Genomic DNA, 15340 nt, shown 5'->3' on the forward strand with positions numbered 1-15340 from the left:
ATGTGTGAGCTGTGTGCGAGCACCTGTGCGCGCGCATGTGTCTGTGGAGTGTCCCTGTGTGCAGACTGATGAAGTGGCGCATTCAGGTTCCCATCCAAAGGGACACAGACCTGCGTTCGCTCACCTGTTTCCCACGCTGCCCCGAAGGCTCCAGTTGGAACCTGAAGGTCGGAGGGGGTGGGGGGGCGGAGGGGGAGCTTGGGGCTGCCCGGGGGCGCCAGGCTGGGCTCAGGAAGGTGCTCAGGACTGGCCAGCTCTGCACTGGGCATCACCGGAAAGCCCAGATGCGCAGGTGACCAAAGACCAAACCCACGTCCAGTTCCCAATGGGGCCACTTTTTCTTATTTGTTTGGGGGAAGAGGAGCGGGGCGTCAGAGAGGTGGTGGCCCAGGCAGGCAGGCTATTTCTCCCCACGGGGCCTCCTTCCTGGGTCCCTTCAGCCCTCTGGTCCCCGCCCGCCCCGAGGCACCGCGGAGAGCGCGCACTTACCTGCCCAGCGCCTCCCAGACCGCAGGCTCGTCCGCTCGGTGAGGCTCCCTCCTCCCAGCCTCCGTCTGCCCGCAGCCTCCCTCCTCTGCCCCTGGACTCCGCGGCTCGTCTCCGGGGTGACCTGCTCCAAACAGAGCCCTCCGCCCGCCCGCCCGCCCGCCCCGGGCCCACAGAGGAGCTGCGCGGCCCCCTGAGCCGCCCTAGGGGCGTCAAGGATCCCGTCCTCACTGCCCAGGCGCCGCCCGAGCCCGGCTGCTCCCCGCAGTGGCTGCTCCTGGAGGGGAACCGGTTCACGTGTTCCGGGGAGGACAGCGGAAACTCTAGAGGCAGCCCCAGGAGTCCGCATCCAGTGCCTCTGCCCGCTTTTGTCCGTAGCCGGAGTGGGGGTGCTGAGTTCCCTAGGACCGGAAATCCGAGGCCCAAAGAGAAAGTCAAGCAACCCCTTCCCTCACCCAGACCCCCGCCGCTGCTCGGCACCGCCCGCTTCCCAGGCGCAGCCGGCTGATAACGGGGGAGGGGGGAGGAATTGAGAGCTTACATTTACCAGGTACTGGCCAACAGTTTTAGCTTTATCGCTTTATTTAGGGTTCCCAGCAGCTCTGTCAAAAGGGTTGCTCTTCCTTTACAGATGGAGAAAGTTGAGATTCTCAGCTACTAAACAGCGTGCCCAGGGGCCCCTGGAACCCAAGGGCTTATCCTCAACACCACTCTTCCCAGCTCCTTCAAGTTCAGGCAACTTTGAAATGGAGGGGGTTTGGCGTTGAGGACCCACCTGACATAACTCATAGACCCTTTCTCCTTAATAACCATGCCCTTCCCAACCCCAGAACCCCTTCCTCAACCAAAAGCAAACAAAAGCAGACTGAAGGGAGCCTCACTCTTGGGCAATCATTGGGGGCACGAATAAGGCCCTGCTTCTAAGCGCCTGGCCTGGCACATGCTGAGTGCTCCGCGCAGCCAGTATTAGCTGACACAGCAATGCACTGAGGTGGTAACAGGAGAGGCCCTAAGGGTTATGGTCGAGTTTGAGAAAGAACATTAAAGTGTCCTGGCTCATTTCAGTTTCTATTCACATAAGAACAGGAAAGGATTGTTTATTGAGTATCTACTATGCACTAGGTAAGAAGGTTTAGGGGACTGATGAATATTATCTCATTTACTCTGTTCAATGACCCTATGATAAAGTGGCATTAGTAACTCCATTTTTTAAAAAGTTTCTTCTTTTAATTAAAATTTTTTTTAGAGAGCGAAGAAGGTGTGTGGAGAGAGAGAGAGAGAGAGAGAGAGAGAGAGAGAGAGAGAGAGACATCGATTTGTTCCACTTATTTATACATTTGTTAGTTGGTTGCTCCTTGTATGTGCCCTGATAGGAGAGCCAATCCGCTGCAGTGGGGGTGGGGTGGGGGTGGGGGTGGGGAGGGAGAGTAAGAGAGGGGGGCAGTGCTCTAATGGGCTGAGCTACCTGGCCAGGGCCTCCATTTTTTTTTTTTTTAAAGGAAATGAATCGTTGAGCAACATGCTCAAATCTATTGTTAAATTAGAGAGCTGGGACTTGTCCAACTCCAATGCCCTTGCACAGTGTCAGACATTTTTCTCACCTTGCCAACCTAAACCTGCAATAAAGTTTTCCAGAAACGTGGACAAAATTTTAAGAGGCTGGTAATAAAAGAGGTTCACAACTGAATTTAATTATATGGTTTTTATTTATTTTTCAGGACCCCCCCCCCCCCCCCGCCACATTTAAACATCCACTCAGATATTCCATCTTGTTCTCACATATAATTAAACTGTTCTGCTGTTCTGAACTGGGAACCTGACTTGTAGTAATATGCCATGATAACTAATTGCATATTCGAGATTTATGAAATGGGTGATTGGGAAAATTATGAAGAAAAAAAACATTTGTAAAGATCATTATTTACAAAAAATGATATCCATACCCAAGTAATGTTAAAATGTTCTCAAGATGATCTTCAGTAAGTCAACACTGCACCTTCATGGCGCCATTGCTCAGCAGAGCGCTCTGCTGCGGGGCCTGGAGGGACAAGCAGTTGCTTCTTTTGCTGGTTTTGTCTTGAGCCAGCGCAGAAGCGGTGGGGCTTTATCACAGACAGAGCGGTCAGGGCTCTGGGAATCAAGTGTTCTTTGCTGAATTATTCAGGAGGAAAGAGCCAGGCATCAACATTTCAACTAAATTTAAAAAGCATTCGTGAGTATTTTAACCCACAATTCCTTGTGTAAACATTTTATGCCCAAGGCATTTTGTGAAAATACATAACCTGTAACAAGGTCATAAACCCATCTTAGGTTTGCATCAAAGATCACGGAGAACTCTAAATACAGGCCGCCACCAACTCAAAGTATAGTGTACACTAACAGCCTCTTCCTTAAGAAAGACATTTGATTGAATTTTGTTACCTTTACAAACACAGGAAAATTTCTGAGCTTCTTTCCCTAGTTTCTCTTATTGTTAAAAAAAAATCATGCCTTACATTACCACTGTGTAGGCATAAAAATTAAAATTTGATCATTTTATTCATACAGATCCTTTCCTATACAAAGTGAAAAATTAAAAAAATTATATTATAACCCAATAATATTCAAATAGTTTAAAAAGCCAGCTCTAGCAATTACTGCTCACCCTGCAGTGGAGACCTGTTCATAGATACGATTAATATATCCTCATACCAACACTTGGTTTTTCAAGAAAAAGTATTCAACAGTAATTTTCCAACTCCCTTAGAGTGTATGTGCATGAGAGAGGGATCAGATAGGAGCCAATCTCTTTCATGTGTATCCATTAAATAAAGCAAGACAATACTGGCCTGCAAAATTAACACAGCTATAAGAATGATCATTCCAGCATCTCGTAGGAAAAGGAAAAAAGTCTGACTTTGGACTTTGGAACATTGATTCCCAAATGAGTCATTTGGTTCATTATCTAAAATAGTTTGAAGTAATGATGTATGAATAACACTAAACATTAGTTTTGCCAAAAGAAAAATAGAAATGAAAATGTTAATGAAATAATATACAACTGAACAAGTGAGATGGAATTAACATTTGCATGATATAATCATTCATGAAATATTTTTAAATGATAAATAGCTTGTGATCTATCAAGCTGACTCGCAGACTCTGAATGAATTAAAATTGAATTACATTTAAAGAAATGTAATAATTCAGCTTTATTCTTTTCTGTCTGAAAACAGTTCACTCAGGAATTTTTTAAAGGAACTTTGTTGTTTGGTGCAGAACAACTGATTTGAAAAATAAAGGGAAGCAAAAAAAGAATTGTGAAATGCTCATTAATAGAGGATAGAGTCCTGCAAAATCTATACTATTGCATTCCTCTTAGCTTTAGCAAAAATATTTTTCGTATAATTTCTAACAAGGTTATATAAAATGTTGTCATCGTTAATCTATCATGATTCAATTTCTTAAAGCTGTTTAATAAAATATTACCAAAGATTGCTCACAAGTGTTAATTTCACTCTGCAAAGAATTTGCACTATCAAATAGTAGTCTGATGTGGTCATAATACTTAAAATATTAAAACCATTTCATTATTTTGTTTTTAATATTTTAGGTGGTAAAGTTAAATTCACTGTGATGTATTAATGAAATTTAAATTCACTTGAAATGGCAGGAATCTCCCTTAAAGTTGAAACAAAAAACTAGAACAACTATTCAAAGCCCTGCTGGTTATATTATTTGGAGTTGGTGAAATATATGTAAACTGGTGTTAAAACTTTTCTAAATTTCTTCAAGGTGTTTTTAGGGGGAAAAAGTGTTATCCTGATCCAATAACTTCATCTTAAACTTCATTAAAACAATAACATTTATTATCAATGTCCGAGAAGTGGGGACTATGGTATAGAATCATTTATTCTCAGACCACAATGAACATTTGCCAGAACCAGTAGAACTGAACATGATTTGGAAAATACTGGAATGTAGGTGGATGTAGTAGAAGTATCTTTTACTTATTTTCTTTTAGACATTTAGGAACACATACAAATATATTTGCTTTTCACTGAAAACATCCTTTCTTTTAAGGTTACACAGACAATGTATCCAGAACAGGCAATGTATTACCCTAGGGATGGAAGGAGGTGATCAGAAATACTAGAGATCAAAGGAAAATACCCTTGGAAGTTAAACCTAGGGAATAAGTTATTATACCCATGGTGAATGTCAACAAGGAGGTGCTTTTCTCTCATAGAATACTCATTTAAGATATAAACCAGGTATTAAACATAAGGGACAGTCAAGAGGTCTGCCCACAGATACTGAATTTTGACATTCCTTCAAGAAGGATGTTTACATTTCAATTAGATATTAAAAATGCAATTCTAGCCGACAGAAGACAGAACATCAAAGCAATGACAAAAGAGAGAAGCTGGTGGGGTTTTGTTTTGTTTTTAATATTTGGAGACTTAAGACATGGTATCCCTCTCTCATTCTTCCTCCATCTATTTCATGCACCAAAAGTAATGTAATGGTATCCATGTTCAATTCATGAGTGACTGACTGTCATCTAAATGTTATTTGCCAAATGGTAAAAAAGGGAGCAGGAAAATACAATAAAGCTTCAAGAGAGAAGGGCATACAGTAACAGGGGGTGGGGTGGGTCATAGGAAGTCTCTCTATTCAGTGTAATATGAATTGATTTGTTCATTCATATCAACAGTTTAATTTGACTCATTCCAAGGAAACATGTTTACTTGTAACATTAACTTTTAAAGCAATATCTAGAAATCACCCTCATTTTGATATAAAAAAATTACGCTTCTGTTTTTAAAAAATTGCTAATCAGAAAACCATGTACAAAATGAGAGCATTTGGACCGAATGTGATTTTGCTCAAATGCATAATTTTTGGGGAAAAAGAAAACTTAATAAAAACAAACCTATAAACTCGTTCCTTAGTCGCTATCTGCGTATTTGATGGTGTCATTCAACTTTCCTTGATAGCCTATGATTATTTTAAAGGAAAAAAAAAAAGGATTGGTGCAACTCTTTTGGAATGACATTAGTCTATGTTTATAAAGCATCCAATTCAAAGGTCTATAAGACAAATGAGTCAACTTCTAAGTTAGATGTCTGAGTTTCCTTTGCAAGGAGGGAGACGTTTATTCCGACTGTGTGTTTGGGAGGCCCACAGCTTGCAACCTCCCTACTGCTTCCTTCAAACTTTCAAGACTTTGAAGAAAAGGACAGAAACATGAAAATGAGAGAACGCATTTCAGGCCACTTGGAGACTGAGATAGCACAACAGGAGAGCGCTAAGGAAAAGAGGGATTTTCTTAGAAAAATCCACTTTCTCTTTCTCTTTTTTAACATTAGAGAAAATTAAGTGAGCTGAATGAAAAAACAAATTCACTAGAAAAAATGGTATTCAACTTACAATTTAATATTTAAAGTTTGATATAATGTCAGAACTAAGAACCTAAGAGATCTATTAGGGTAGTGATCCTCAAATTTTAGGTGCTTGTCAAAATACATATTTCTTTAAAAAATATATTTTCATTGATGTCAGAGAGGAAGGGAGAGAGAGATAGAAACATCAATGATGAGAGAGAATCACTGATTGGCTGCCTCCTGCTGGGGATTGAGCCCACAACCCGGCATGTGCCTTTGACCAGAATGGAATCCGGGACCCTTCAGTCAGCAGGCCGATGCTCTATCCACTGAGCAAAACTGGCTAGGGCTCAAAATACATATTTTTAAACCCCATTTCTAGAGATTTCTTTATTTAATATACTTTTTTTTTTGGCACCTACTATCTCTTAGGCTCCGGGGATATAGTTGTGACTAAGCCAAAATCATTGCCCTTTAAAAATAAATAATACAAGTGGTCCACATATCATATTTTGAGAAACACATTTTTCCTAACAAGTTTGCTACTGGAATTATCCTGATTTTGATACTAATTTTTCATAGCACCTTCACTTTGGCATTCAAATAGAATATGTGTAACAAAATCAAACAGAAGAGTTTATGTTCCAGAATGAGCAAGGTCAGGGCTCCTTCCTCAGTCAAGATAACTGGGTCACTTCCAGTTGCTGTGTCTCTTTGGACAAATTCATGAATCTGTCTAGGCCTCAATGTCAGCATTTGTAAAAATAGGAATTCAAAAGAGTACCTACAATTTGGGGATTGATATAAGGATTAAATGAGCTAATAGCTATAGTGACTAGTACATGGTAAGCGCTCAAGTAATATCAATTTTTATTGTATGTCAGTTAATTTCTATAATTGTACAAGTGTCCTTGTAAAGTCCCCAAAGGTGAATCTATCTGAGTCAAGTAGAATCATGGGATTTCAGAGGTGGAAGAAAGTGTATAGATCATTGAGGTGTTATTATGCTGTCGAAACAGTGCTGGGGGCGTGGGGCAGGGAACCCAGATTTAAACTGCTGAAGGAACTCCCGCATTGTTTTGAGCTGTTTTGCCTCACCGGATTCCATGCACAGTTCTAGTAGGAAAAGTCCTGCTGTTAAGAAAAGCTTGGAAACCACTGGCAATCCAAATCCCTCACCGCAGAGGAGAAACTGGAAAGAGCAGTGCTTGTCTAGGGTCGCACAGCTGGTTAGTGTCAGTGTAATGCAGTTACGTTACTAGAATTGTGCAGGTTTCTTTGAAAAGAAGAAACGGAAATATGTTTAATTATGGCCTCAAACTCTCTGTAGATAAAGATGGAGTGAAAATACACAAAACATTCAGCATTCTGATCTGTTATCTATTCACTTGAAACCATTGGAATGTGAACATTCTTCCTTTATAGGTAAAATAGATTCCCAAATATCATGCAGTGAATTTTCATTTTGGCTGTAGGTGTAGAGAAGAATAGAGCTTTAAAAAGAATTAAAAATTTAATCTTTAGGAATTATAAATTCCAATTATGATAAAATTCAGACTAATTCATAATGAGAATTTATTTTTAAAAAATATCATGAAAATATGGAATTTATTTGAAAAGAAAAACATACTTTCCATTTTGCCAAAATAAAGCAGTATCATTCATACTTTCTTATCTTGTTAGAGCAGAACCTTTTTAACCATATTGCTCAGAACATGGTGTTCTGGTTAACGAAACCCTTTCTTTTCATTTTAACCCATAGTATTAAAAAATGTTAATATGTACTAGCTCATGTTGTTCTGCTTTAGGGATTGATAATGAACCTGGCTTAATGTTTCTTTTATAACAGAGACTCTTGCATTGTCTTGGATCATTTTTTTCTAACATGAATTCTCATTGCACAGTACTATGGGTACAGGTGTAACAGGAGAATATAAACTACAAGAGTAAAAGAAAAACACCCAAATCTCCCTGATATGAGTTTGTTATTATTTAACCTATTTTCTGAACTGAGAAGGGATATATTCTCTATTGAGATTCTGGTTATTCAAGGTTTAGTAACTCTGAAATCACTGACTTTCATTCTGTTTCACAAAGACTAATTAAGGGATCATAGAATATCTTCATTGTTTCAAATTTTAGTTCCTGGAAACATTTGAATAATGTTAGGGATTATTGTAATCTATGTTTTAAATTGCATTTTTACAATGTCAACAAAATTATTCTTTTATTGACAAAAAGTCCTTGTGTTTAACTACCAATTCACTCCAGAACCAAATAAAATAAAATATAAAGAGCAAGACATGAGAACAGTAATATTTACACATTTAATATGTGTTGTGCTAATTTTCAATATGTTTTTTCACAAATTGATGACTTTAAACACATTTTTATATTTATATGCTGGATAATTCTCAGTTTTCTGCAATTTATTTTCCATTGGTTTTAGTGTTCGAAATTTCCCTACATTTCATATGATTTAAAAATTTGCATTTTCTCTTTCGGTTTCAAAATCAAATAGAATATCTTTACATAACATGAGTATATTAGTTATTTGTTTAAAAAACTTCAACACAAGACTTGAAAAGCCAATTGAGAATATCCTTCTAATACAAGGCAGATCACTTTGAACATCCTCTGGGTAGCTAGCACTGATTGAGAAGTACAAATACCAATTTAGAAAGTTCCACTGTAAACAACTGCCAGTCACAATCTCATTTTAAGAGTAAGATTCTAAAATTTAAAGGGGCTCAAGATTCTTTGTCTAATACGAGTAAATGTAAAGTAAAATTTAGCAATTAATGATAAATAAAACAACTTATAACTACAGTTATTTAACAGTATAACCTAGAACACGAATTTGCCTATGTTTAAAATAAGTTCTATGACTTGAAGGAAGACTTGTGTTTTCAGATCAGAACGAAGGAAGATTTTATAACTGGGATCCCTGAAGAAGTGCTTCTCTATTTTGAATCCCCACATCGTGAGGCCCAACTGAGTACTTGAAGTTTTTATTATACCTTGCAACAATAAAATAATAACACATTTTTTATAACTCTTTTTGATTCCCCCCAGAATGGCAAAGATTTATAGTTTCATACAATGAATTTTATCTAAAAGGACTTTATTACACAATTATGTGGAGAGAACTTCTTTGATAAAGCTTATTTTTTACCTTCCCAAATATTATAAACGATTGTGATTAAAATTCTCCTTCTGGATTTAAATAGGGGTCAAACATTTTTTTTTATGAGATTTTTGGTCTCAACATTTTGATTCCTATGGGTAAAGAGGAAGATACGTGGAACCGTTCTCCATGCTTGGTGGGAGAAACTCTCTGTTCAGAGTAACTGTGCAAAAGTTGCGAACCAGCTCAACTATGGAAAGTCTTGAAGTTTTAAAATCACAACTTTGGTTTTAGTCTGACTGGATTATTCAACAATCTCTACATTTGCTAAGCTGTAGACAGAGGGGAAGTAGTTAAGATGTCAATATCTTCTTTACTCTTGATTATAATTTCATATACTTAAACTTTAAATATGAATTGCTTTCCCTTTTTACACAAGTTATAAAAATAAGAGGCCCTGTTTACACAGTTTGCATTTTTATGAAATTTGCAGTTTGAAAAAAAAGCTTTTTTAAAAAGTGTTAATTAATGCTTTTCTTTGAATATGCTGTAACCTTAGAATTTTTTTTCTGAAATAGTTTCTGAATTTAACCCACTAAACATTTGAAGATAGAATTTTTTATTTAGCACTAGAATAAAACATACTAAGAACTGAAAAAAAGTTTTCTTCTGGTTCCACTTAATTTCCTTTGTATGTGGCACCCCCTTTGTGATAGCTATCAATATTATATTTAAACTTTATATATTGACAAAATTCAACCTACCTCTGTAAGCACTGTGCCATCCAACAGTACTACTATTAAATTTACATACCACAGTTTAAATTACATCCATTTCAGGAGTGGTAAAATGCTAAAACTCAAGTGTCTAACTGCTTTACTAGAATGAGTACAATTTACAAATACAATAATTACATTTTAAAACCATAACAATATTACACCTAGAAGTAAATACTGTAGGATTGGTCATCATGGTATGTGTGAGGGAAATCACTGCTGAAAAGTCGTGGGCATTTCCAGCAGATTTACCCCAAGTGCAGATTTTGATTTGTTTTCATCAAATCAAAATTGAAACCTGTTTCTCATACAACAGTTCTCCATTATAGGAATCTTCCAAATCCTTGCACAAGATTTTATTAGTTGTCTGCCAAGTATTTTCCTGTAAAACAAAATACATACCAACAGGTTACCTACTATATAATAATCAATAATGTGATTATTAAATGGCTAACATTTCTATTCCTCCTACCTTAACCCAAAGAGCCAAATAATGCATATTTGATGGCTGTAATACTAATTATAAGACACATCACATTTTTTTGAGTTTTCTATTTTCCACACCAGCTAGTGGCCTTTTCACATTTCCATATATAAACATTTTTCACAAATTTGGGTTTTGCTCAGAATAGGTTGGGAGATTTGTTCCTGGATGTGAGAATCCATCTTATTGTAGGAAGAGTGGACAGACATATAATTACTTTCCAATCTGGGTCATTTCTGAGAGTGAAAGGAGTGCAATTAGTAATTATATCATTATAGCACATACGAAAACCAGAATTTATCCCAACAAATCATTGACAGGTATAGTCACCCCAGTACTGGGGAATCCCCTGCCAACAAATGACCTTGTGTGCCCAAAACCCATCTCACGGTCACATCAGCTCATGGGCAACAAGGCCCGATCTCCGAGGTAGATTCTTTAAGGTTGCTGTTAAAGAGAGAGATGGAGCCTCTTAAATCTCAGCTAAGCCTGACTAGTCTAAAATCTATGAAGATTGGAGAAGAAAAGTTTTCAGGTAAAAAATACATTCAAGGCGAACAACATTTACTTCATTAACCTCAGTGTACACATCTATATAATGGGAATGATTAATTAGTCCCACCTAAGAAGCAGAGCCAGAGCCATGATAAGTAGCCAGGGCTTTCCTAATTTCTAATTTTAGTCCACTGTCCTAGTTTTTTCTTCATTCAAAAACTGGTTTGTTTTCTAATTGAGATAGGAATTGGGGGTTGGAAGTGGGAAAGAGGAGTAGAAAGAAGATGAGGAAATCACAAACTTTTTCTTTGGAAGGAAGAGTTGCTGAGGCAACATTATTTTTGCAAATGAAACTCACAAGATACACACTTACCTGCAGCAAACCTTTTTTTGATGAGTGAGAATCGATAGCCTGCTCCAACAAGTTCAATGTCACAGCCAGAAAGGGTGCTTCCTTCACTTGTAAACTGCACAACCAATGGGGAAGGTTTGCTTGGGCCTTCAGATAACTGAAATCTTGCCAATAAAGAGCCCACACCTATGAAAAGAGTATTATATAATTGCAAGACAACAGTCAACACCACATTCTGGATATGATTTTAGAAACTGTATTCAAAATTAAATACACAAAATTTAACTTATTAGAAAATAGTATATGTTTCAGGGACAAAATGGTGATGAATAAGATTTATCATTACATATGATGAGTGACTCCTACTGCATGCAGATTCAAGTGTAATTCAGCCAAACAGTATTAAAAAATTTGAAAGTATGCTACTCAGAAGGCAACGTGTTCTCCAACCTATGATTGATATCAGAGGAAAGTAAAACATATCTAAACTATCAGGGAGTGTGAGAGCTGATACAGAGTGGAAATATGCCTCATTAAGAGCTCTCTTTTTTGTGTGTGCTGAAAATATGGTCTGTTTGATGTGGGGTTTGGGTCAGAAAAGGGGAAGCAGAAGATTCATTGAAGAATTACTTGCTTTTATTGGTTGAAATACATATATCAAAATGAAGTGACATATTTTGCTTGCTTTTAGTATAAAGTGTATTTTGGTTAATAGTTACCTGATACCTGCAAGTTATTTCAGCCTCAGATATTAAATAAAGTAAGCCTGTGATGACATTACCTCCATTTTCTGACTTCTGAGAAATATCGGGAATTTTCCACAATATTCTTTGTTGTTCAGCATTCCTAAAAATAAAATTGGTAAAAGACTTTTGCATATGCAAGGTTTTTTGTTTAATAGATGCCCTATTTTTTCCAGATAGTGTTAAATTTTTAAAAAAGGATTTTGAAGATTCTAGCTACAATTTAAACATTATCTATCTGTTTATCTATCCACACATAAATTCTCTCCTTTCCTGTTCCTTATTGTAACCGGCTACAACACTGTCGGATAGATATTTAGAGGTCAATAGGGTTAAGTTTTTAAAACACATCTACTGAAAAGATAGATGAGAAGGGTTATTAGTTCATCAGTTCAGGTCATTGACATTGGAGCTGTTATCTGACTGACATTCATTTTTTAAAAAATGTTCCATTTTCTGCTTTTGACAATCATATGGAAAACCCAGAACATTTTTTCTAGGAGCTGCCATTGCTACTCGGCGCCTATTCAGTCTCTGTTCCCAGAGGCTACAAAGCGAAACCCTCCACTGCTCAGACTCTCTTGTGTTTAGGGCCTCGGGTGCAGATTAGACTTCGCCAGCTACGCGCACTGCATGAGATCAGGAGAACAGAAGGGAGAGCGAGGCCTTTCTCCTGCTGCTTTCTTGGCTGTTTTCTGCTGCCAGAAACCTAAGATGTGGGGATCTGACCGCAGAGCTCCAGTCCAGCCTGCGGTTTGGTGGGTGTTGAAAGGCAGTTAAGGCAGAGCTGGTAGGAGCTTCCTCATCCTTCACCTGAGCGACAGTGGGGGTCTTGAATTCAGTGGCTGTCCTGGCAGCCAACGGATGTTCCTTCTTGGTTATGGCCGAGGTGAGCTGCTCCTCTGGCCGGCCGATGCTGCGTTTTCCAGGAAACATTCCTGGAGATCCAGCCGAAAGCTTGTTTTTCTAGCACTTCCACCACGTATGTGTGGGCATCTAAATCCCTGTGCTAAACCATTTTCTGCTTAAAATAGCTGCGGTGGTTTCTGTTTCTTTCCCTGAACCTGACACACCGGCCTGCTGTGGTCTCCAGTAGGAAACAAATGCTAAGAAGTCTGGGGTCCCTCTGTCCCGAGGAGCTCTTTGGGGAGGTGAAAGGGGGTTGGGGCTCCTTACCAGACTGCCGGGGGGAGCACGGCCTGGAGCTTGGTCACTCCTCCGTCGATGGGGACCAGGAACTGCACATTGTTGAGGGCCACCGCGGTTGTCATTGCATCCGTATTGTATTTGTAATCTATGCGCAGGTCGGTGCTGGTGGGCTCACACCGCCAGCTCACTGCCAGGTTCAGAGGTGTGGACTGAATGCCCTGGGCGGACACCTTGCCAAATGACAGGACAGAGAATAGTTAAGCCTCCACCATTAATCTGAAACAAGCCAGAAGCTAGGATTATCTCCCCTAGGAGTGTTCTTAGATATGAAAACGTCATCATGCTGTTTGTGCTGCTCACAGATAGATGAGCTCTCAGTGAAAATCACCATGAAGGGTGCCATGTGAGGGAGAGCTGGTGCTTTGGGGAAGTTGTTATGGATTGAAAAATAAAACCAATGACTAAACTCTCTAGCACTGTAGAGTTTAGAATACACTTTATGTCAGTTAAGGAGGTGGTAGAGCACTGGTTAGGGGCTGAGGCCCAGGAGTTAGACAGGTCTGGATGTGAGTTCTCATTGTCAGTTACAAGCTGAGTGATCTTGGACCAGTTACTAAACTTCTCCGTGCCTCAGTTATATCCTCATCTGCCAAATGGGAATGATAACAACAATAATATTTACCCATAGATTTATTGGGCAGATTGAAGCTGTTCATGTGAGACACTCAGCAAAGGGCCTGGCACAGAGTCAGTGACCAGTGTTTTAATTATTGTTACCTATTGATATTCTTATCACATTTGCCCTTCACAACAAACCAGTGAGTTAGACAAAGCAGGTTATTGTTACTCTTCGGATTTGTCAAAATAAGGACTTGGTCCTCTAACTGGAAGTGCAGCATTCAGCTGTCTACTGTCAATTCTAGTTAGAATCAACTGTGAGTCTGACCAAGGAAAAACCAGGTTCGAAGAATCAACTAAAATATATTTTATCTAAAGCCAATAATATCAACTTGAGTTTTAAAGGTCCACAATGAAAAAATTCACAATGTTATTATTCCTTGATCATTCAATGTGACAATGAATAGCTCTAGGAAATTCTCTTTTTCTAAGTATGCCACATTGCAGGAGCAATTGGGTGGTGTCTATGCCCTTGCAGTTTGAGTCATGGAGTATGAGTTTTGCTGATTTTGAAAAGTATAAACAGCTCTTTATTGACTTCGCAATGTCTGCACATATGGACACCATGGTGGAGTGGCCTGAGGCAGGAGTGGCTGCTGCAGAACCAAGCCCAGAAATGTGTCGTTGTTTTTTAAATAAAATGACAGGCATGGCTTTTGAGGACAATTTCAGTTAGATAATCATTATTATGATTTTTTAAACTTTAAATATTTTTAACAACACAATCCTCTGCAAATGAACTTTTACTTAAAAATCTATCAGTTAAGATAGATCAAAAGCGGTATTTCTGCACTCTGTCCTCAGCAGTTCCAGCTTCATAGTGGTTCTATTCAGCCAGGTGCTTGTGGCTAAGTGAGTGTGTGTTTTTGATTGTCCTTATTATTGGGGGATGATACTGGTGACCAGAAACTAAACATGCTGCAATTTGAGGGCAATCCCACAGAAACACTAGTTGTGCCTCCCACCCAATTCCTTGCATAATTGAAAACAACACAATTCAACAAGAGATTTTTCAGAGCACACTTTAACACAGAACAACAGGCCTAGGGCCACTTATACTTTCCAAAGTACTTTGAAATACAGTAAGCTCCTCACACAACCTATAAAATATCTAGGTAGGAATCATTATTATCTTTAATTGCAGATGAGGAAACTGAAGTCCAGGGAGATGAAGTGCCTAAGGTCAGTGGCCAGTAGGAAGGTGACTTAATTCCAGAATTCAGTTTCTTGCCAACGTTATATTTACACTCTAAACTCATATTGCAATAGGTGATTCTATCTATTTTCTAGGTTCACTTAATGACAAATATGAAGAATTTAAAAATCTCACAGGATTTAAAATTTCAAAAAAACAATTTAAATCTGAATTGAAAATGTAGATGCAGGATTTGTGATGAAAGTTCACAAAAAAACCAAAACAAAACAAAACAAAACAAAAAACAGCTACAGTTTTAGTTTTACCCCATTGGGCATAAGAACCATGCATGTGCCCCAGAATTTAACTTCCTATTCAGGGAAAAATTACACTGGAATTTCTTTTTCTTAACTCCTTTAATTTCTCTCAGAATCTTAAAGCAATCACTAAATATGTTTAAATGTTTTGGGGGAAAAAAGTTAAATGAAAATGCATTTTATATTATCTTTTAATTATAAAAGTGATGAATTTCTGCCATATTATGTGTTT

General features: G+C 38.4%; 1 protein-coding gene across 7 annotated transcripts in view; it reads right to left on the bottom strand.

The window, feature by feature from the left end:
- Positions 1–7547: 7547 nt before the first annotated feature.
- SGIP1 (SH3GL interacting endocytic adaptor 1) overlaps positions 7548–15340 on the bottom strand; it is a 212330-nt gene continuing 204537 nt past the window's right edge. For all 7 annotated transcript variants that reach the window (XM_079777594.1, XM_079777593.1, XM_079777589.1 and 4 more), the window contains 4 exons: positions 13006–13208; positions 11868–11932; positions 11108–11272; positions 7548–10137 (listed from right to left, as the gene is read on the bottom strand). In XM_079777594.1, coding sequence (XP_079633720.1) covers positions 10115–10137; positions 11108–11272; positions 11868–11932; positions 13006–13208 — 456 coding nt within the window. In that variant the 3' untranslated portion in view covers positions 7548–10114. The remainder of the gene's footprint in view (positions 10138–11107; positions 11273–11867; positions 11933–13005; positions 13209–15340) is intronic.

The sequence above is a fragment of the Cnephaeus nilssonii genome, assembly GCF_951640355.1.
Source record: "Cnephaeus nilssonii genome assembly, chromosome: 7".
NCBI lineage: Eukaryota > Metazoa > Chordata > Mammalia > Chiroptera > Vespertilionidae > Cnephaeus > Cnephaeus nilssonii.